At 36.3% G+C, this 22,764-nt stretch overlaps 1 protein-coding gene across 2 annotated transcripts; it reads right to left on the bottom strand.

Annotated features, from left to right (window-relative positions):
* Positions 1–306: 306 nt before the first annotated feature.
* Positions 307–22,730, bottom strand: vps52 (VPS52 subunit of GARP complex). Of its 2 annotated transcripts, XM_067361698.1 has the most exons (20): positions 22,524–22,726; positions 20,857–20,941; positions 20,711–20,763; positions 20,559–20,634; positions 20,210–20,277; positions 19,422–19,597; positions 19,183–19,333; positions 18,970–19,070; positions 15,901–16,033; positions 13,498–13,555; positions 13,218–13,351; positions 12,683–12,838; positions 12,208–12,326; positions 7,197–7,320; positions 6,595–6,690; positions 6,408–6,515; positions 6,231–6,296; positions 6,007–6,118; positions 1,415–1,533; positions 309–1,309 (listed from the first exon to the last, which is right to left on the bottom strand). In XM_067361698.1, the coding sequence occupies exons 1-20, from the start codon at positions 22,608–22,610 to the stop codon at positions 1,163–1,165; spliced, it is 2,169 nt and encodes a 722-aa protein (XP_067217799.1). In that variant the 5' UTR covers positions 22,611–22,726; the 3' UTR covers positions 309–1,162. The 2 variants fall into 2 exon arrangements, with proteins under 2 accessions (XP_067217800.1, XP_067217799.1); XM_067361699.1 differs by lacking the exons at positions 20,210–20,277; positions 20,559–20,634 and having other exon boundaries at positions 307–1,309; positions 22,524–22,730.
* Between the last annotated feature and the right edge of the window lie 34 nt (positions 22,731–22,764).

Raw genomic sequence — 22,764 nt, forward strand, 5'->3', positions numbered from 1 at the left:
AAGAATTAGAAATAAAATGTAATGCTTTTTAATGCCATTTAAGGCCTTAATTTTCGCAAAATCCATTTAATGATTTTTAATGCTTTTTAATGCCCCGCAGATACCCCGTTGTATGTGATCAGCTACATGCTCATCACTGCAACCTTTCTTGCCACGATCTAAATATAATGCTATAATCAACACTTTTCACAATTAGTAAACCTTGGGAACCGTAATAGTAAAAACGTGCTACAAGTCTTAGAGAATTCCACATGTAATACTTAGCTATTTCCATATGCAAAGTTGTTAGCCAATCACAGTAGTTACACTGTCTCACAAGTCTCACAGTTAAATTGATCGTTTTTTATGTAAAAATCATAATAACATTATAAGTGCACCCAAGGAAAGATTATAAAATAATAAAATAATGCAGTTCATGCCCCTTTACAGTCCAATGTAGCCAAGTTAACTAAATTTAGTCATGATTATGGTTTTAAATACCCACAACAAAATATTCCCTTTGTCCCTTTTTTCTTAATTTTAACAGATTGACAAAATGATGGGAACATTTTCAGAGTCTTTTGATCTAATATCTTTTATTCTGAGACATTGAATGCCTTTGTTTGCCAATATGATAATAGTGCATAGGACTACATGAACTTTTCAGAGAAAACCAAAAGACATTTTTAGATCTGTTGTCAGGCCAATAATGCATTTAAATAGTAAGCACAAAAACAAATCAAATTATCAGCAAACTTTAAAACAGACTGAGCAAATAATTAGATTAGTGCTCAAACTAGATGACTGTTTATATTCACAATCTATGAAAATCAGCCTTTAAAATCATGTTCTAGTTTTAGCTTTAAACTGCAAAATATCATACTTTTAATACCTCTGCCTTGTTTTACAGAAAATCTTTAGGACAAGATGTATTTACCTGTTTAGGAAAAAAGTAAGCATTATTGTTTTCACAAGTTAAAAACTTCTGCCAGTGACAGAAGACAAATCACCATCCAATACAGATTTTCTAGTCTTAATTTTTACAGTTTACATTTTACTTGTTTTATGAATGTGTATGTTCGTAGGTACTCCCAAAGAATGTTTTTTTTTTTTTTTTTGCAACTAAAGCAAATGATTCTTGACAGTCTTGTGGCCAATAAGTGCTGATGACTTATGTGTGAGTTCAAAAGTTTGGTTTGTGTTTCTTGACTTCCACCATCAGATGATGGAGGTTTATGAGCTCAGAGCGCACTGCCAGACTGCGGAATGTTGGCTGGGAGAGGACCTTATGGAAACCGTGATAGTACTGGATGAGCTGGGTCAATGCTCCCTAGTGAACACAACCAAACAAGAATTCATAACACATGTAAATAAATAAAATAAATAACTTCATTGTTACACAAATGGTCAGGAGACTCATCTCATGGGGTTGTACCTGAATTATGCTGGTTCCATTTTTAAAGTTGGTGAATGAACGCATCACATCCTGACTCAGGGCCTCCACAGACTGCTTCCATGTGCTGGAGAAACCCCGCACCAACTGAGTGATACGAACTGACAAACAGATATAGGCAGACAGATTCTTAAAAAGATGCAGATTTGTGGGTCAGTGGACACCCAGATCTTTGTGGGTGTTTCTGGGAGTATCCTTTGATGGAAACATTGTAATATGATTCATACATTTGGGGACAGGATGATTTTTTTATGTTTTGAAAGAAGTCTGTTCACTAAAGCTGCCTTTATTTGATGGAAAAAATGGTAAAATAATAAAAGGCACAATGTGTAATTTTCACCAATAGAGGTCATTTATTCAAATTAAAGGCGTAGTTTGATGACTTCGTGAATGAGCGTGGAATCATGGGAGTAGTCGTCTTCACTTCCATAGCTGATGGAAGGGTATCTGACAGACTCGGGCAGAAATCATGTTCATGGATGAGCTAATGTATTAAATTATTATTGAAGAAAGGTAGGACGAGAGCCATGGGAGCGGAACAAGGTAGCTGGAGCGAATGCTAATGAGAGATACCTGTGCGACATACTGGTCCCGAGTCCAGCAGAGCTTTTTTTATGCTTATGCTGCAGTCTGCCACTTCCGCTCTTTCCTTTGCAGATGTGGGGTAACACGGCGCTGTTTCACATGGTTAAAACAATCATACTAAATACATTTGAGTGCGTTGTTGAGTTAGGTTTTAACATTACTCTGTGTGTTTGCTCGGTGGCTGGTATGAGAGACGTTGCACTATGCAGTAATCTAGATCAATAAGTAAAACTGGAAATCAAGGGTAACGAGGATATGAAGTCATTGACAGGTGACGCAATGACACGGTCCATTACACTGGTTAAAATTTCTGATTTCTCTGGATTTAAACATTGTTGGAAATGTTTGGGATAATGTAACAAAATATATAACATTGTTCTAATGTTGTTTTTTTTTTGTTGATATTTTAATCTAAAAATTCTACATATTTTGCCTTTAATATCATTTAAAATAATTGCTTGCTATTTTAATATATTTTAAATGTCTTTTTTTGTGATGGTAAAGCTGAATTTTCAGCAGCCAGTCTTCTCAAGTCTTCAGTGTCACATGATCCTTCAGAAATCATTCTAATATGCTGTTTTTAAGAAACCTTTATTCTTATTTGTATTAGTTGAAATGGTTGTGCTGATTAAACTGTAGAAGTGTGGATGTTTTTTTGTTTTTTTTTCAGAATTTTTCTGATGAACAGCATTTATTTGAAAAAGGAATCTTTGGTAACATTATAATGTATTTACTTTGTATTTACTTTTATATTTTTATTTAAATTTTAATTTAATTTAATTTAATTTAATTCATCCTAGCTGAAGAAAAGTATTAATTTCTTTCAAAACCACAAGAACAAAAACAACAAAATAAACATTTGACTTGTAGTGTTAGTTTTGAACAGTGTTGGTGAAGCTACTTTGGAACCGTAATAATGAGATGATTTAATTAGTGATGAGGTGATGACATAATTCTTTGTAATTTATCTGACAATGAGAATCTCTACTAGGATGACAACACTAAACATTTGAACAGAAATCCTACACCAGTTACAACCAGTCAAACAAGAAAAACAATAATTTATACTAAGGAGTAAAGGAATATTTCTATTTGACAAAATATATGTAAAACAATTGAAAAAAAGGGGGCAATTGGATTTAAGGATAATGGTGATGCAGATATTAAACACCTTAGCTTAAAAAAAGTATCTTTCTAGATCTTTCGAATGGAAACTCTACACTGCATCTTGGATGGATGCTATGGAGACTCCATCAGTGTATCCGGTGTCTGAAGCATGTGTGAAAACACTCCAATCTGATTGCTTGACAACAGTCTGTGACATCATTAGCGACCGCCCGGAAGTGTAAGAACTGACCCGTAGCACATGTCATCAGTTTTTTTGTCTTTAGGTGCCATTTGTTTCATCACCGCATGGTGAAGACAGGATCACAGAAAATCCCAGCAAGCGTTTTAAGAAGCGTATGCCTACATGACCCAGGTCCCAAGGCAATGCAGCAAGATCTGCTGCAGATCTGCTAAAGAGACTTGGATAAGAGCCAGGTACTGTCCCCTGAAACAGTTGCTAAACTGCGCAGTACCACGGATCTAGCTCTGTGGCAGGTGTTTCCTAAAAGCTGTGTCAGGTGAGGAAAGGCTGTCACAGCCTGGACATTTTTCCATAGAGCTCTGCCTTTGGGGCTAAAGTAGCCCACTGGGGAGGGAGGAAGCTTCCATTGAGGTCAGGCTTCCCCTTCTATAGAGACACAGAAGATAAGGGATCTTCTATTTTTGTGAGAGATAATGGTTTAAGGGAAGGAGATGAAAAAGTAGAGGAACGAGAGACTGTCTTGTTGCCATGCTATTGAGTCTGCTTGCACGTCTCCTTCAGAGAAAAAAAGTTGATAGCATGCGTTATGCTTTCGGGAGCTCCGTTAATGATGTCACGGACTGTCGCCAACCAATCCGATTGAAGTGTTTTCACACGTGCTTCAGACACCAGATACGCTGATGGTGTCCCCATAGCCTCCAATCAAGATAGAGTACCCCTTCTCAGGGAACCACGGTTAGTACTAACCTGAGACATTTTCAAACTATGGAAAAAATTGTTAAATTAATTTTTAAAGGGATAGTTTGCACAAAAATGAAAACTCTGTCATCGTTTATATTCACCCTCATGTCATTTCAAATCCATAATACTTCTATTCATCTTTGGAACACAAATAATTATATTTCTAATATTCTCTCATAATTTTTGTCCATCCATGTAAAGTCCACACAATAGAAATGTGCAGCTCAGCTCTAACGTCACCTGAATTTGCTATTAAAAATAAATCATTTACCTGCCACCCAGCTGAACCTATGATTTACTTTGATTTAGATATCCGCACCTGATCATCACATTACAATTATTTTTATATTCAGAGTTAAGGGGGATGATATGGTAACATATTACACTGAAGTAGGCTGCTTTAAAATTAAAATGTATTTAAAGTAAAAGTTCTTTGTCAAAATTACATTTCCTTAATAGCCTAAACAGAGGCTTTTCTCCATTCAAACTTAAATTGCAATGTCACTGTTTCCATCACCGCAACTTTCTGAACACACACACAAGAAGTTCAGCCCAAGCAAAGGCTGGATATAGGCTTTATTAGTTTATTGTCATATGGGCTACAGCATTTCACAGCCGTTTCATATCACATGGTCCTGGTTAACTATTTAACTAAAAAGCTCCCACACAGTATTTTTCTTTCCTCCCTTTAGTTTAGTTTTTAATTCTCCTTTTTGGAAATTTCTCTCCAATCTGTTTTGCTTCCATTGCTGCTTAAAGGATTAGTTCACTTTAAAATGTAAATTACCCCAAGATTTACTCCCCCTCGAGCCATCCTAGGTGTATATGACTTTATTCTATCTGATAAACAAAATCAGAGTTATATTAATAAATATCCTGAGGCATCCAAGCTTTGTAATGGCAGTGAACGGGACCAACAAGTATGAAGCTCAAGAAAGTGCATCCATCCATTATAAATGTACTCCACACAGCTCCGGGGGGTTAATAAAGGTTAATAAAGTGATGCGTTTTTTTAAGAAAAATATCCGTATTTAACAAGTTATAAAGTAAAATATCAAGCTTCCGCCAGACCGCCTTCCGTATTCAACTTACAAATAAACTGTAACACCTCTCACAGTTCAAAAAGCTTACACTACGTCCAATGCCTTCCGTATTCAGCTTACGAAAAAAGTGTAACTGACACTTAGGATGGCTTAAGTGTGAGTAAGGCTTGGGGTAATTTTCATTTTACAGTCAACTAATCCTTTAAACAAGTGGACCCCAAAACTAGCTAAACGAGTCTGCAAATTAGTGCCTGACAAAAAATTACGTTTTCAACATTATTATTTCCATCATGTTGGAAAAAAAAAACTCTTATCAGAATAATTTCTGTTGATCTTATGTATTTTTTTTGTTAAAGCTTTAAGTTATTAATGATTTATCTCATCCACCCGTGATCCACCTGCAATTAATTGGAATGTTATTTTAATTGGAATGTTACAGCAATCCGTGCATTACAACCACAAGCTTTGAAAAGTACATAAAGACATGGCTCATCCATACATGCTTGAGAACAAACGCTCATTGGTTTGTCAAGCAAGTGTGAGCTTTTTTTATCATATTTAATCATCTATCATCTATGCATGTGCAATAATCAAGGTTCATATGCAAATAAAAGCCTAAATTAAATCTGTTTGTCATATAAAAAGATCATGTCTGTTCAGTACACTTGGATTAAACCACGTATTTATGTACTTTTTTAAGCTTGAAAAATTGTGTGGCATGGACTTGAGAGAATGTAAAAAATATCTTCAGTTGTGTTCCAAAGATGACTGAAAGACATAGGTTTGGACATAAGAGTGAGTAAATGATGAAGGAATTTTTGTGATGAATGAATCAAAAAAATAAAGCAGTGCGATTTAAACCTTAACAGTGAAAACAAGGCAGCTCCAGCACTGACCTTCATCATTTTTGAGTTTTTCAAGTTGCCCTTTCTCTATTAGTGCCTCGCTCTCCTTCACAAATGCAATCATCCCTCCAAATGGAGATGAAAGAATCTCCTCTATAAACTCCTATAAAATTACACATCAAAACAAATGGTTACTCACATTATAATAAGGAAAGCAATATCCTACTTCAAAATAGCTGCTAGTCTGAACCGGTACTTAGTATCCCAGAATGTACCTGTGTTCTAGCCAGTAGGAGCTGCTGAAAGCCCTCAACCTCTTTACTGTCATCAGCTGCTCTCTCCTTTATAACACACACACACACAAACACACACAAAACATATCATGATGCATTCTGGTAATGAGTCCTAACCGTTAATAAATGGACCGTGGTGTGGTATGTGATTAACCTCACCATGAGCACACTAAGCATCATGTCATAGTTGTTGATGAGGAAGATGAGCTGGTCTCGTCTAGAAGGAAACTCAGCCGCCATTTTTAGCACAAAATTCTCCACCTCAATCTGGAAATCATATTTATGTCACATTTGAATATGAGCCACTTTTCACGTTTCAGGAAAGAGGGGTTTCTGTTCTGCTCACCTGCAGCTGTCCGAGTAGTGTGTTGGTCCTCTCGTTGGGAAAGGTTTGATTTATGCTGACAATAGCAGAGGAGAATTCAGCATACCGGCGTGTGATCTACACAAACAAGAAGCAAAAACAGATGATTTATGCCACATATATTTAAATGTGCATTCATATCTTTCATATATTTTTTTCTATAAAATTAAGCATCGTTTTTAGGAGGCAATTGTACACTACTCAGTGAATACAGCTGAATCATAAAGTTTTCCTGAAAAATATTGTGGAACGTATGAAGATAACTTTTTTTTCTGTTTTCCTGAGGGAGCCATTCATGGAAAAAGTATAACTTTCTTACAGTGTTTAGTGAGATGCAGTTTAATATATCAAGACATTTAATAAATATATGGTAGAAAATAAAAATACAAATAAATAAAATGGAACAATTGTTGTTTCATTTTCAAATCTAAAGACAACATGAGAAAGATGAAGAAAGCAATAATTGAAGTGGTCTAGTTGCGAACGTACGAAATGCTTGCACTACCAAAAAACCTTTGGAAACCATTTTTTTTTTTTTTTTGAGTGTGGTATTTCAACATGTGTTTATGTATGAGGCTTCTTACATAGTGTGGTCTGGTGTCCAGTACACCTAGTTTCTGAGGGTCAGTGTTTCGAATGCTCTGGATGTTCATCTCCAAAATGAGCTCAAATCTCGGCCACAACAATTCTAGCACAGCCTCCCAGTACCTGCACAATACACATACAAAAACAAAAGCCATTTATAAAGAAAACATACAAGTGTCACACAAAACACCTGCTAATTTCTGCTTATTGCTTTTGATTTATTTACATATTTTAAAATAATTATTAGATAATTATCTTGTGCGAAAGTTAATGATTTTTTTTACATTTGGTTTATTGAAATAAATAATTTGTGAATACAATCTGACTCTTAATTTTTTGGACTATTGGAGAACAAAAACTTGAACTGAATTGAGCTAGATGCTGACACCACTGTTTTCTGCAGAGCTGCTTTATAGCTTGCACCAGTCTCATGATTTTTGGTCAAACTGTTGAGAAGTTATAAGCAAAGCAAAAAAAACAAAAAAAACAAATCATATCTCTTGACCACTATGTGGCACTGGGCCAATTCTGTACAGGTACCCTCAGGTCATGGCTGTCATAACACACCAAATTTAGTCAGAATTATGCTAAAGCGTTGCATAGATATAACCTCATGTCCTTTTTGCCTTGCTCGTCATATTTGTTCTCATGTTAATCTAGAATGGTTTGATGAATTGACAAGAATACCAAGATTTTTTTTTTTTTGTAGGCAAGGTCTGAGGATGGTCTGATTTAATTTTCTTGTAAACCAGAGCAACGGTCTATGAAAAGTTAGAAAAAGTACGTTTTCGAAGAAAATCTAAATAATGGACAGGAAGTTTGGCCGACTATGACAAAACTGGCACCTATGTTCTTGGCATGACCCAAGCAATCTATTAAGACCAGTTTCATTACAATAGGCAAAATTATATTATATATTTAAAAAATTTAATTATAATTCTTGACCACAAGGTGGTACAGCCCTGAAGCTTTTTGAGTACCTTCAGGGTATGGTGCCGATGACACCCAGTTTCGTAACAATAAGCCAATGCATTTTTAAAATATAGCATTTTACAACAAAATTCAAAATGGCTGATCCCCAAAATTGCTGATATGGGAAAATTGGATATCATTTGCCTCAGCATGCTATACCAAATTTGTCTGGCTATCACCAGACCAAGCTCAATTTAAAATTTAACATTGGTCTGGGGAGTATGCTATGTATTTTCTACTGCACAAGAGGCGTGATCAACGAGCATTATTCACGCAATTGGATAGTCCTTCAACCAATCAGATCAACGATTCGGGTGACGTACTTTGCAGAGCGACGCAAAAACTCCAGACAGGTTTCATTTGTATTAGTTTGTAGCATTGATCAGCGGTTTGCAGAAGCAGCAATGGCATCGAGTGATTTTTGCAGGTTGTGCAAAAAAACATGAAAGTGAGTGGTATTTACACCCACTCGAGCAATTTGTTTGCTAAACTAAAGACGTCATTCAGCATCGTCGAGAGGTTAAAAGGAATTGGATTGAAGGTCGTGCGAGAGACGGGTAGACGTCATCGTGTTATACCCGCCAATAGCGAGCAAGGTGGATAAGCCAGTCTGTGATTGGTTCCCGCAAAAGTGTAACAGAAGCAGTAGAAATGAATGTACGGGTTTCCAGACTGAGCTGCCGGGCGAAATCAAATCACCTGCAGATCAGGCTGGATTTACCCAGTCTAATACCAAATCTAAAGAGACCAATTTTTGGTGTGTTGTGATTCTTAGTCAAACCGTTCTTAAAGGGTTAGTTCACCCAAAATAATGTAATTTATTACTCACCCTCATGCCGTTCCACACCTGTAAGACCTTCGTTAATATGCAAATTAAGATATTTTTGTTGATGGTTTAGTGAGGCCTCAGCCAGCAATGACATTTCTTCTTTCAAGATCCATTAATGTACTAAAAACATATTTAAATCAGTTCTTGTGAGTACAGTGGTTCAATATTATAAATATTATTAAATATTATAAAGCGACAAGAATATTTTCACTATATAACATCACTATATAAGTCATTATTTATTTTATTTTTTTGGTGCACCTGTTATGTGTTCAGATTGTTGCCTCCTCTCCTTTTGTTATTGGTTGTTTTTCTCCCCTTTGTTATTGGTTTCTTGTGTTTCCGCTCTCCGCTGTCTCTCTGTTGCAGGTACAGTGATTGGTCAAATAATCTGTCCATCATGATGAATCAACATCCAATCATTACCGGGTACAGGATAAAGGAAGCGGTGGAGAACGGAAGGAGGGAGTTTTGGAGTGTTTGTTGCTCAATGCTGTGATTTAGTGGTGGTTCGCTTGCTTGCTCGCCCTCTTGAGTGTTTGATACAGAGAATGTCTTATCTGATCTGAAAACTTAATCAGCCCAGAGATCAAGAGAAGGAAAGCATGTCACGTGACTTACATCTTACAAACACGCAGGAGTGATTCTGTATAGACACATCAGGGAAGGAGCGGGTGCAACCTTGTGTAAGTTTTTGTTTAATAGTTAGTGAAGTTTTAGTTATGGCATGAACGCCGAAGATTTCTTTATTTCCTGTTTTTGTTTTTAGTTAGTTTAGTGGGCGGGGGATTAGTTAGTGATCGTTTTGGTTTTGTTCTTTTCGTTTGTTTAGCGCCGCTCATTTTCTTTTTCTCCGTGGCTTGTTTCAATTTATTATAATTTCTTTGTTTTGCAAATAGCTGTAAATAGGGATTTATTTTTGGTTGGTGTTTCCATTTGTGTAAACTTATATTCCTTTGTAAATAAAGCGAACCACTTTTTGTTACTTTGTTTGTCCTTGTGTCACTCACCCACAGTACTTCCCAGAGACCAAGATTATAGGTTGTTTACATTTTTATTATGTGCATCTCCCTCATACCTCTAAGCCACTAGGGGACGTAACAAAACAAAAAAAAATATTCTCGTCGCTTTATAATATTAATATTTAACCACTGTACTCACATGAACTGATTTAAATATGTTTTTAGTACCTTTATGGATCTTGAGAGAGGAAATGTCATTGCTCCCCATGCAGGCCTCACAGAGCCATCGGATTTCAACAAAAATATCTAAATTTGCATTCCAAAGATTAACAAAGGTCTTACAGGTGTGGAACGGCATGAGGGTGAGTAATAAATGACAGAATTTTCATTTTTGGGTTATAAGCAAAAATAGCCAAATTTTTTAATATCTCCTGACCACTCTGTGGCACTGCACCAAAACTGTGTAGGTAACCTAGGTCATGGTTGTCATAACACACATCAACCGTGTGTCTCAATCAGCTACCTAGTTCAGTAGTCACGGCACTGATCAGGGAATCAGCCACATTCACTTTCATGATATTCTGATTCACTACCTAGGGAACTAGGGAGCTGATTGAGACGCAGGGCAAGTTTGATCAGAATATGCTAAAGCATTGTGGAGATATAGCCTCACATTCATTTTGCCATACTCTTTGGCATGATCCTATTCATTTTCAATGGAGGACTGTCGATTCTGGTGACAGAATGTAAGCGTGTCAAGTGATGCAAGTCACGCGCCACAAGTTCAGAAATGTTTAACCTAATGCAGATGAGCACAAATTTCACGAGCAACAACCAATGGGAGTGAAGACTGTCTCAAGTGCAAGCAAAAAAAAGTTCAGGAGCTATTTTACTGTTTTATATGATTTGACTGTAACCACACATATGGATATAATACAATGATGGGTGGAAAATAAACTGTTGGCAGTCTTAGTGAGTTTGATTCATATATTGATAGTTTGTGTTGTTAATTATACGATGCAGTGACAAGTTTAGCACTGCTGCAGTTCAAAGTACAGTTTCCCCTGCATAATTTTGATTATTAGGGACAAGAAAATGGATTATTTGTCAAATTCGAATGATGTCTTACCAATTTTTGTCAGTACAAGAGTTTAATTCACTGACTGATTGATTGATTCTTAATCTGGTTAATGATTTAAAGGTGCTCTAAGTGATCCTGGGTGGAGTAACTTCCTGTTGACGTTCGAAGTGTTGTCAAACAAAACAGAGGCTAGCTAGACCCTCCCTCCTCCTCCTCCTCCTCTCCCTCCCCTCCGTGCTTCCTGAAACAGTCATGAACGCACATTTAAAATCATTCTTGTCGGTTATTGGCTGGAGCATGTTTATTATGTTTTGTGGTCCAGGATGCACCAGTTTGTTTTTATTGCCGTTTTCTGAGCTTTTGGCGACTACAGAGACCGCGTTTTTTTACAGTGTGTTCAGGGGAAAGGCAGCTAGCGGATAGTGAGGAGGTGTTTGCTGTATGTGACAAAAAATGTTTTGGCCTAAAAACGTGTGACATCACTTAGAGCACCTTTAATGCACTGAGCACTGCTGTAGTTTATATCACAACACTCCAACAGCAGAATGCTAGTTTTAATTCTTTAAGTCTAATTTCAAGTCAAATTAGAATGATATCTTAGTTTTGCAATATATATCATTTGTGAATGCATTCTCTAAAGATATTGCCAGATGTGCTGTTTGCCAATAATGCCAGCACTAGGAACGCCAACAAGCATCTTTATAGTACAGAGACTAGCGACATACAAAGTAGCTGGCAGTGTGAACGGGGTTTCGTGGCTCAAAATTTATTATCATAAACCTGTAAAAATTTGACTGTTGGTGGCACTAGAGGGATTGAGTTAGAGACTCCAAAATTACTGTGGTTAATGTTCAGAATTTCCTACATCTGTGTGCCAAATTTCACAACTTTTTACCATATGGTTCTATAGGCTGCCACAGACTTCAAGAGCAGAAAAAGAAGAAGGAAGAACAATGATAAGAACACTAATGGATACAACAGGTGCCTACACACCTTCAGTGTTAAGCCCATAATAACATGAATTTAGCAAACAGATTGGATGACGATAATGACCTGTTAAACACTGTTTGGATTGTGAATGTTGCATTACTAGAGGGAGTGACAACTGTCCTCTTTACAGGTCTGTGTTAGTGATTCTGTATGTTTGCAATGACAGAGGGACTGACTTGTCAAGCGCAGGGATGTTCCTCTTGGCCGTGATGGCTCTGAAGCGCAGAATGATGTGAATGCAGAGAAACACGGCAATACTGTCATAGCAGTCTGACAAGTATGTTGACAGATTCTTCTACAGATAGAGAAAAGAGAAAAAACAAACAAACAAAAAAACAAATGGAATGGGAGAATGTCTAATAATAATAATAATAATAATAATAATAATAAAAACAAGCTCAATTTCCACAAACTGTTCAAAACAAGTATAATACATAGTGTAGATTTTGTTAACAAACTACAAAACACTGGAAATATGAAACTTTTAGACCATGAAAAAAATAATAAATAAATAATATATATATATATATATATATATATATATATATATATATATATATATATATATATATATATATATATATATATATATATATTTTTTTTTTTTTTTTTTTTTTTTTTTCTTCAAAGATACTGAGAGTTTGACTGTACCAGGAACATGCTGAGCGTTTTTCCCATAATGCTGTTGAATAAATCCAACGCAGAATTTCCCGCCACCATGAAGAAGTCAGACAAGAAGAGGAACTCTCGACAGCCATTATCCAACAAAGCATAGTGCTGACTGCGGAAGAGAGTTTCATACGGGTACTGACAAGAGAGAGAACAGAAGTAAGAACGTATACTGCTATAATAATACATGTAACAAAAACAGTAATTATGCACAAACATTTTTACAATTTAGTAAATTTTTTAAAAGTGCATCATGATTATTGGAGGGTTTTCATTGCAAAACAATATAAATGCTGCAGATATTGCCACAATTTCTTTTTTCAAATAATTTTTTTAGTTGTTGTTGTTGTATCTTATGCCAGATAGCTAAGAAAAGTAATAGTGCATCAATCTGAAGTATTATTCATGTCCAAACCACAGACAAAGCTTGCTAAAGTTCAATTCTTAGGGTTAGGTTTGTTGAAATCAAGTGTTGGCAGCATTAACTACAATGTGGTCTAAAGCGCTTGTGTCTCACTCTGGAGTCTCCTCTCTGGGCGGCGTGTGGGATCAGTATGGGCCCTTCCAACTCTGCAGGGCTCAGTACTTCCCCCCTCTGGCCAAGAGTAAAAATAGTGTTCCTACTCTTGAGAGAAGGCTTGGAGAAAAAACCTGCAAAGTAGTTAAAGAAATCAAATGCCATTCTCTAACAAACTCTAAAGCAAGAATGTTTATTGACTTGAATTTCCAATCCATCTTGGAGTCATTTGGCATGCTAATTCTATGTGATTATGATTAGACATCAGTTTAAAGGATATCTTTTTTGGCTGTGTCCTCTACTCCCATCAGATCATCCTTGTCTGCAACGTCTTCGTACTGGCAAAAGAAGAGAGAGAAAGAACAAAAACAAGACAAATTGAGAAATACATTTTAGCAATAGGGATTAGGATCGTGCGAAACACAATATAGCACAGTCTTGAGTGTGTCTTTGCTTTTATACATTATATTTATTAGTGTTTTAAAAAATATCAATATTTTGATATGTATCGATACTGAAATATTTGAAACCCCTATCCAATACAACGTTTCTGCTGTAACTATACACCGATATCAGCTGCGCATTCTCACTCTCTTTTCTCTCCAACGGTGAACTGACACACCCAACTCATTCACTTGTCTCATTCAATCCGGTTGAGTGTTGCTTGTATTGCGCTTAATTTTAGTCATTCCCACAGGTTTTGCGCTCACATCAAAAGTGCCCGCACCATTGATCTAAATAAGTAGCACTCTCGTAAAGCCGCCTCTCAAACAGCTTGCGAGTACCAAATTCTCCATCTTCGCTTATTGAGCTTAAACGGTCAAATACATAGAAAATTGTGTCAAAAAGCCTGTCTTTCAGAGTATTCAGGTAAATACAGTAATTTATGGAACATAATAGTTGAGAGAAAATGCATGTTGTGTAACAATATATTGGATCCATGCATAAGCTCTTAAAGTGATAGCAACCCGTCTGTCATATTAATTAAAGAACAAAAGACAAAGAGAAAACTTTTATAACTTTAAGCATTAATCTGTATTTAATTTTTACAATTTAAACGATACAGTGTTATTTTACATTTAATTACTTTTCATTTCTGTAGTATTTCTTACCTGAATATACTGTTAGACCCACATGACTGTTTTTTGTAAATGTAGCTCAACAGTTCAAATAAAGTCTCCCTGTGCTGTGTGTACTAAAAATGAACCCAATTTATCAAAAAAAAAAAGAGAGATAATAAATTATCTGTAAGGAGGTGTATATATAGCAGTTTTCCCCATGGTATTGGAAATGGTATCGAATATCGAATATCTATATTTTTCAAGGTATCGTATCGAAGTTGGAAATTCCAGTATCGTGCCAACACTAATATTTATATTATATTTTTAACAGCAAATTTATTATAAATAAGGATAAAAATGGCTTAGGTATGGGTGCTCTGCAGTGATCTTTTGTGACCTGTTCCATGAAGTCAGGTTCAGTGGTAAATTTGAGTTTCTACTGAGAAAACTGTATTTTCAGGCTAAAGATTGATAGGTTTTAGTGCTGGATTGGTTTTAGTGCTGTTCTTTGACATGATGACTTGCGCTACACAAATAACCTGCTCCAGAGCAGATTTTATACTGGGTAAGATATTGCAAACCAAACCTTGACCAATCAGCAGTGAGTAAAGTGACAGTTATATATAAAGCAATGAAGTCTGAATCTTTTGCTCCAAATTAAAGCAGTTTAGCAGTGAAAGAATTGTATAGACAAAATTCCCAAGCTAATTGTGTAATTATGTATTATATTTATGTTATATAAACTATATATTAATTATATTATATCCATAATTCCTTATGCATAAGAAATTATATTTTCGAAACTAATATTAAACTTTTAATTTATATTAATATAAAAATCTGAATGTGAATAAAGGTTTTAAAATAAATAAAGCTGTTTATGTCATGTATTTTCACTTAACTAGAACCCTGATTAACCAATGAGCATCCAGGACCAAAACTAAACGTTAGAGTGGATTAGTGATGTCACACTCTCATGTAGTCAAACTTCTGAGCAGATAAAGCTTATTTTGGCCAAAAACCCAAGTGATGCTTGCTGCAAAGCCAAATGACCTCCAGCTACCTCTCTGGAGCTCAATGGTGGAGCTTAACCTGTTTAATGGGTGGAGAGAGAGGATTATGGGTAGGGTTAGGGTGCGGTTGGAGGATGCAGCTCCATCCATCATGCTCACAGTAGGTCAAGAGAGGGGGAGCTGGAGGTTATACTCTACCCATGGCTCTGCAGTGAGTACCCTCTCCAAAAACCACCCAGTTAGACAGGAAGCGATTGTTTAAGCAATACATTAAGTGAGCAGCCACAGTTTGCTTTTTTACACAAGCTTTAGTGGTGAGTAAATGTTAAATCAGACATAACTATAAGAAAAAAGTAGATTATACATGTGTGTATGTGGAGGAAATCTTGTGTCTTGTGTCTCAATCAAAACTTCTAAAATCTCTCAAAAAAGTGATTCTCATTGTAATGGAACTTGCCGGGACACCTGACTTTGTCTCATGAGCTATAAACCTGTATGTGCTGACTCCCAGAAATTATGTAAAATGGGCCAATCAGATCAAAGCTTGCGATTTTAGAAAGCTCTTGCTCTTTTAGACTGTGAACTGTAGTGCAATTCCATGCCTATCACCTGGACTTTGAGCAGTCTGCCGCTGTATGACTTGAAGTAACTGAAGTAGATTTTGCTCATGGTGTCCACATACTCGTCCCGGATCTCCTTTGCAACTGTTCTCTCATTGGCTAGCAGGAACTGATAGAAAAATCTGTAGATGACCAGAAACATATCCATACTTAGTAATCTGAGAGCTTTCGGTCCCTCCATAGACAGCCTACGCAACTGCAGAAGCTCAAACGTGCAGTGTAACCAAAGAGGGTCATTCTTGTGTGTTATGTAGCACATTTGAGTTTCCGCAACAGATTTGTTCTCGCACATCATTCAAGTTCGGTTCAGCTTCTGTTTATGTTCGCTGATCAATATTTATATGTGAGTAAAAGCCTAAATTAAATCTGTTTATCGTACTTAGCGATCGAGTCTCTTCAAAAAAATTGGACTAAACCACTCAGAAAGCTCTCAGATTTCATCAAAAAGATCTTCATTTACGAACTGAAAATGAACAAAAGTCTTATAGGTTTGGAATGACATGGGTGAGTAATTAATGACAGAATTTAAGATTTTGTTTTGGTCAATCGGATCACAAGTGGATGATGCTAAATAAAGGTGTAAACGGGGTCTAAAACATTTTGAGTTTGTCTACTTTCGACCACTTCCAGAGGCAGTTGAAAATGCATTTGACCGGATTGCTTTCATAGTGTAATTCATGTGGTCGAATATGTTCTTACATACACACACACAAAAAACAAACAAACAAAACAAAAAAATGCTTAGTCTCTGCCTACTGATCTAAAGCATAAACATTATTGGAAGCATGCTAGCCAGATGGGCTTAAACTCTGTCGACTGAAGACCCAAGTTTGGTTTAAAGACGAAAAACGTACCAAGCCCAATGTTCTATCACCATTCCTGATTTCTAACATCTTGGGGCTAACAGAGCAGAAAAGAAAGCTGCTGCTCTCTGTATGTATTTCTGTTGTCTGTGCAAGTTCATATGTAAATGGCGTGAGCTTATTTTGTCCATTAGATCTAAAGACAGGAAAAACCCCATACATTTACCCTACATAGACCCTCCCCTCGAAGAAACCAGGACAGAAGTGGTCGAAAGTGGACAAAAGAGAAGGATTAAAATACCAAGTGTGACCGGGTACTGTATGTGTCTCCCTCATCTACTTGAGACATTTATCCCGTGAGGCCAACTAAATATAAAGTTGTGTTTTCGCTGTGTAGATTAATTAAAATGTAATATGATGAATGAGAACGTGCAAACTGGCTGATAATGCAATGGCAGCCTTTTATTTTAAAATATATATTGCATTATACTACAAACCCGATTCCAAAAAAGTTGGGACACTGTACAAATTGTGAATAAAAAAGGAATGCAATAATTTACAAACCTCATAAACTTATATTTTATTCACAATGGAATATAGAAAACATATCAAATGTTGAAAGTGAGACATTTTGAAATGTCATTTTGGAAAACCATACTAGATGCCCGTGATCTTCGGGCCCTAAGACGGCACTGCATCACATACAGGAATGCTACTGTAATGGAAATCACAACATGGGCTCAGGAATACTTCCAGAAAACATTGTCGGTGAACACAATCCACCGTGCTATTTGCCGTTGCCGGCTAAAACTCTATAGGTCAAAAAAGAAGCCATATCTAAACATGATCCAGAAGTGCAGCCGTTTTCTCTGGGCCAAGGCTCATTTAAAATGGACTGTGGCAAAGTGGAAAACTGTTCTGTCTTCAGATGAATCAAAATTTGAAGTTCTTTTTGGAAAACTGGGAAGCCATGTCATCCGGACTAAAGAGGACAAGGACAACCCAAGTTGTTATCAGCGCTCAGTTCAGAAGACTGCATATCTGATGGTATGGGGTTGCATGAGTGCGTGTGGCATGGGCAGCTTACACATCTGGAAAGGCACCATCAATGCTGAAAGGCAGTGTTTCTCAACTCCAGTCCTCGGGACCCACTGCTCTGCACATTTTGTATGTATCCCTTATTTAACACACCTGATTTAGATCATCAGCTCGTTAGGAGAGACTGCATGAACTGAACTGAGTGTGTCAGATAAGAGAGACATACAAAATGTGCAGAGCAGTGGGTCCCGAGGACTGGAGTTGAGAACCACTGCTGAAAGGTATATCCAAGTTCTAGAACAACATATGCTCCCATCCAGATGTCGTCTCTTTCAGGGAAGACCTTGCATTTTCCAACATGACAATGCCAGACCAATTTGAAATTTGAAACTTCCACATCATTGCATTCTGTTTTTATTCACAATTTGTACAGTGTCCCAACTTTTTTGGAATCGGCTTTGTAGACAGAGCTAAATCTATGTTGTTAATCCTATTATCAGTAATCCACTGGAACACACAATTTCTGAGAATAACCCTTGTGCTTGTTATGGTAATGACTATTAATTGCCTATTTAAGGCTTCTGTCATGCTTTTTTTATGAATTTAATACTTTGTTAGTTATCATTTTTCAGTGCAAGATTACAGTTAACACCTTTAAATATTAAAGTAATTAATTCAATTCAGTAAACAGCTGAAACAATCAAAACAAACTGGCCAAACACAGAAAAGGCCATAAAATGTATCATTTGTATACAGCGAATGATACATTTACATATACATATACAGTATGAACTGACAGTCACTCTTTTAGCCTATTTGTTAAACACACTATACACTAAATACACACTAATTCATTATAGAGAAAACAACAAATTAATAAAAATATATAATCATAAGCTATGACAAAGAAAATATTAAACTAAGTGAGTATATAATTCTGCAGCAAAAGTAATTCTTGAAAAAAATCTTTGTTGCAGAGTCATTTTATAAAATCTTTCATGAACTTTAATTTAAAATATTTTTCTGTCCCTGACATTAAGCTATGGAATGGCTTCAGATGACTTTGATTAAATTGCATGGAAACTTAACTGGTTCTTGTCTATTTCTTTTGGTCTATGTATGACTCCCTTTTGTGCCATATAAAAAGAGCGCAATTATCAAATAACCGCGATCAGACAGTCATTTATTTATCACGACGGGCTTAGTGCATTTTGTACCTGTACTTGAGTAGTGTGTTCTGAGGGATCTGGTAGTTGGTCATGGGCTTTCTGAATGAGTAGATCTTCTGTAGGATGAACTCACGGATCTTTGAGACAGCCTGTGAACAGAATCAAAAGAGTAACATTCTGCAACAGAAAACTGAATTAATTTTGCATGCATCTGTTGTATCAAGAATGTGTTATACAAGTCAATCTTTGATTTGCTCTCACTTTAATTTTGAGACGATCTACGATGTCCTGTATATCAGAGCAGGCGAGGGTCTCTCTGAAGCTGAGCTCTTTAGCAAAATTGATCTTGTTATTGAGCTCGTGAAGTTGCTCCAAAAACTCCTGCTCTGTTACAGGACTGTCCAGAATCACACTGCAACACACATACAGTTCTTCAATCTATGATTTAAGATAGTAAAGCAAAATCTCCCTGTAATAACACGCTCAATATTTGTCCTTACGAAATCATGGTGCTGGGAACAACCAGTTCGTCAACCAGCTGGCTGAGCTGACTGCGGACGGCCTGACGGTTCTTCAGCCTCATGTTCATACTGACTGACTGCTGCTGCAGTGTCTGAATCTCACTGCTGATGGATGACAGGTCGCTCTGAAAACTGCTCAACATGCCCTCCATACGCTAGACAGAAAATAAAGCAGATGCGCTTGAGCAGTTCTGTTCATGTCAAATTTAACACAACACATCAACCACCAAAATTTTTGACCAGTAAACTGATTATTTGAATTCAAGTGTCCCTTTGCCTGAATTATGAAATATTACCTGTCATCAAATAGTATTAGCAAGTCATGATTTTGTTAGACTATCACAAAAATTTACTATAAGAAAAAAAAAGAAAAGAAAAAAAAAAAAAAAAAAAAAACACATACTGTGATATTTCTTAAGATATACATGTGTTTAAGTGTGCAAAATTTTTTGGCCTCACAATGCTACATTACAATATAAATACAAGTGATAAATAATTAATAAATTCCAAAAGTTACTCTGTAAACCATGCAGCTTTTTTCTTAATTATAGTTTAGTATTACTATAAAATAGTATTATTAGTATTAATAGTATTAGTACTATTATAAAATTTTAAACTTGAATAAGAGTTTCCTCCATGTTTGATTTTCTGCAATGAAGTAAATCGGTGATGTTTAGGTTCTTGACTGGTAAAATATCTTTTCACAATATGGAATTGCAGGTCATAGTTTGCAAACCAAAGTCTTAATTTTAACTAAATACACTCACCTCTAGTATTGAGTCACAGGCTGTAATCTGGTTGTGTAAAGAGGCAATATTCTGACTCTCTTTGATATCTACAACAGTGCTACTGTCAAGGGTTCTTTATCAATATCCATGACAATTTTAAATAAGTCTCAATTATTGAACGATAAACCATGCTCCATGTTCATTGATATCAGAGTATCAATAAAAACATTAAGAGAAATGTGTATATATATAAATATATATATAATATATATATATGAAAAAATTATTGAGAGTGAATCTCAAAGTTTTGATTTTGGGGTAAAATACAACCTGAACATGTTTTTGTGTGATTCTGCTATTAAGCCATTAAAAACAGCAAAATGGATACAGTCTTTGATTGATGCTTGTTCAATTCGCTGCAGCTCTGTCTCTACCTGCTTGGAGTACTGCCGCAAATCTACACCCTGTTCCACAAAAAAACAAAACATTTAACATGTAATGATGATCACACACACATCAGCAGCTGAACATTCATCTCACCGTCTTGAGTGCCTCTTTCACCAGATCATCCTCCAGATTAGCTTGAATGTGAACTAAAAAGGACAAATAACAAGGAATATATTGATGAAATAAATTACCTGCATTTCCCCTACTTAAGTGATGAAAAACAAAAACACTGAACTCACTGTCAACCTCATCCAGGATGAACTCATCCGTGGTGATGTCCAGATCACCCAGATTTAGTGGAGGAATCACATCAAAGTCTGACTTCTGCCAACATATTACAAAGAGAGACAGTCACAACTAAAAAGTCCATCTTGCTGATTCAAGCATTAACGCAGATTCAGAAAGCATTAACCTGAAAGGAGGAGAGCAATACTAGTATATCAAAACCCAAACAAGTTGATCACTAAGTGTTCAACCATGCTGCCGCTGCACTGCAGCGAATTTCACTGGCACGGGGCACGCTTTGCAGTTGTTATATACATGATATTGCAGGTGGATGCTTTCATTGCGATTACACTGGCTGGGTTGACAAAAGTTTATAAAATTGACAGGATATCTTTACATGGGGGATTTTATGCTTTCCAAAAGCAAGCATGCATCTCTGATTATTATTTTGTCCTTGTGTTGAAATAAAGATTAAAGACACTTGACGGGTTGCCAGCGACACTAAGTAGAGTTGATACTGTAGTACAGGGGTTCCCAATCACATTCCTGGAGGCCCCCCAACACTGCATGTTCTCCATGTCTCCTTAATCAAACACACCTGAAAAGTACCGCCTTCTCTGTATTGTATATTTAGTTCTGAGGTAATTTATCAGATTTCTGAAGCCTCTGTCCTCAACTATGTAGAACTGCTGGATATACAGCCAAGAATTCCATAATTTTCCTAGTAACTGATTTGGTCTTTTCACTGCTGGCCGGTCATTGTTCCAGGTCGAGCATAATTAAAGTCGGCTGATTCCGGTCCCTGGTCGGTGGATTGGTGCAACCAGCTTAAAAAGTTGCATAATGCCATCTATTAGCTATACCTGAGTGTGTAGCCTAGTGGCTTCGATTTCTTACACTAAATTTTATTAATTGTATATTTTGTGAATATTTAGAAATCACTCTTTATTGTTAATTTTATTATTTTTCTCCTATGTCTAATAATGACTTAATAATCCTTTCTCTTCCTGTTTTGGATTGCTTCTTTAGGAATAGCTGACATTTCTTCAAATATCTAAAAACTCTTCAAAAAATAAAAACAATGAGTTTTGTTAGCATGTTTAAACAAATGTAAAGGTTGGCACAAAGTCCCTAGTCTTTGGCTGGCATCGGTCATTCATTGTTAAAGTCTTATTTACATATGAGGTACACAAATGCCACAAGTATTGTAGAATATATTCTACACACAACAGAGGGGGGAAAGGCAGAAAAATGACAATAATCAACGAATGATAAATGACTTAAAAGAGCAGTGCTCAGAAGAATTTTACTATTTCCTGTTGTTATGTGCAATGCCAACTTGTCACAATGTTAACATCTGATATTCGAGAGCGTTATTGTGTGTAGGGTAACACGTCACTGCACTGTCACGTGATCTTAATGTAAGACATGACATACAAAATATATCTTCAGATGTTGGCTGAAATAAAGACCTGTACTGGCCAATAACAGTCGCGATAAGTAAAACAACATTCAAAGGAATTATAATAACTATGATAGTTCATTTAAAACAACGGCATGCCTTGTGTTATTAGATACAGCTCTGAGGCTGGTAACAGTGCTAGCGTTTACGGGTGTAAACAGGTGCAACATGATCAGTGAAAAACATTGCTGATGCTGATAAAGCATGAATTAAAGTCACCTTATGCTGTAAATACGCCATCGCACCGCTCACGGAATCAGCGGCTGTGTTTATATTAACAGCTCCAGTGATCAGCGCCTCCGCCATTGCGTCTGTAGTTCTTAAAAACTACACGTCCGTTTTTTTTAGTCCCTCCCGTCATTAATTCCCCCCAAAAATTCCACACTGTGAAATCTATTTACAAAAGTGTAAAGCTCTTAAATACATGCTACAACATACGAAACAGCAATAACTGCGCTTT

Source organism: Chanodichthys erythropterus, chromosome 15 (assembly GCF_024489055.1).
Source record: "Chanodichthys erythropterus isolate Z2021 chromosome 15, ASM2448905v1, whole genome shotgun sequence".
Classification (NCBI taxonomy): domain Eukaryota; kingdom Metazoa; phylum Chordata; class Actinopteri; order Cypriniformes; family Xenocyprididae; genus Chanodichthys; species Chanodichthys erythropterus.

What these genes read in the sequence shown, in the direction of transcription:
- vps52 (XM_067361698.1), bottom strand. Translation starts at nt 22,610, where the DNA reads ATGGCGGAGGCGCTGATCACTGGAGCTGTTAATATAAACACAGCCGCT. An exon ending in AACATCCCTGCGCTTGACAA is followed by an intron (nt 7,321 to 12,207) that starts GTCAGTCCCTCT and finishes TGTATTGTGCAG; the next exon opens with GTACTGGGAGGCTGTGCTAG. An exon ending in TGATGCTTAGTGTGCTCATG is followed by an intron (nt 6,297 to 6,407) that starts GTGAGGTTAATC and finishes TGTGTTATAAAG; the next exon opens with GAGAGAGCAGCTGATGACAG.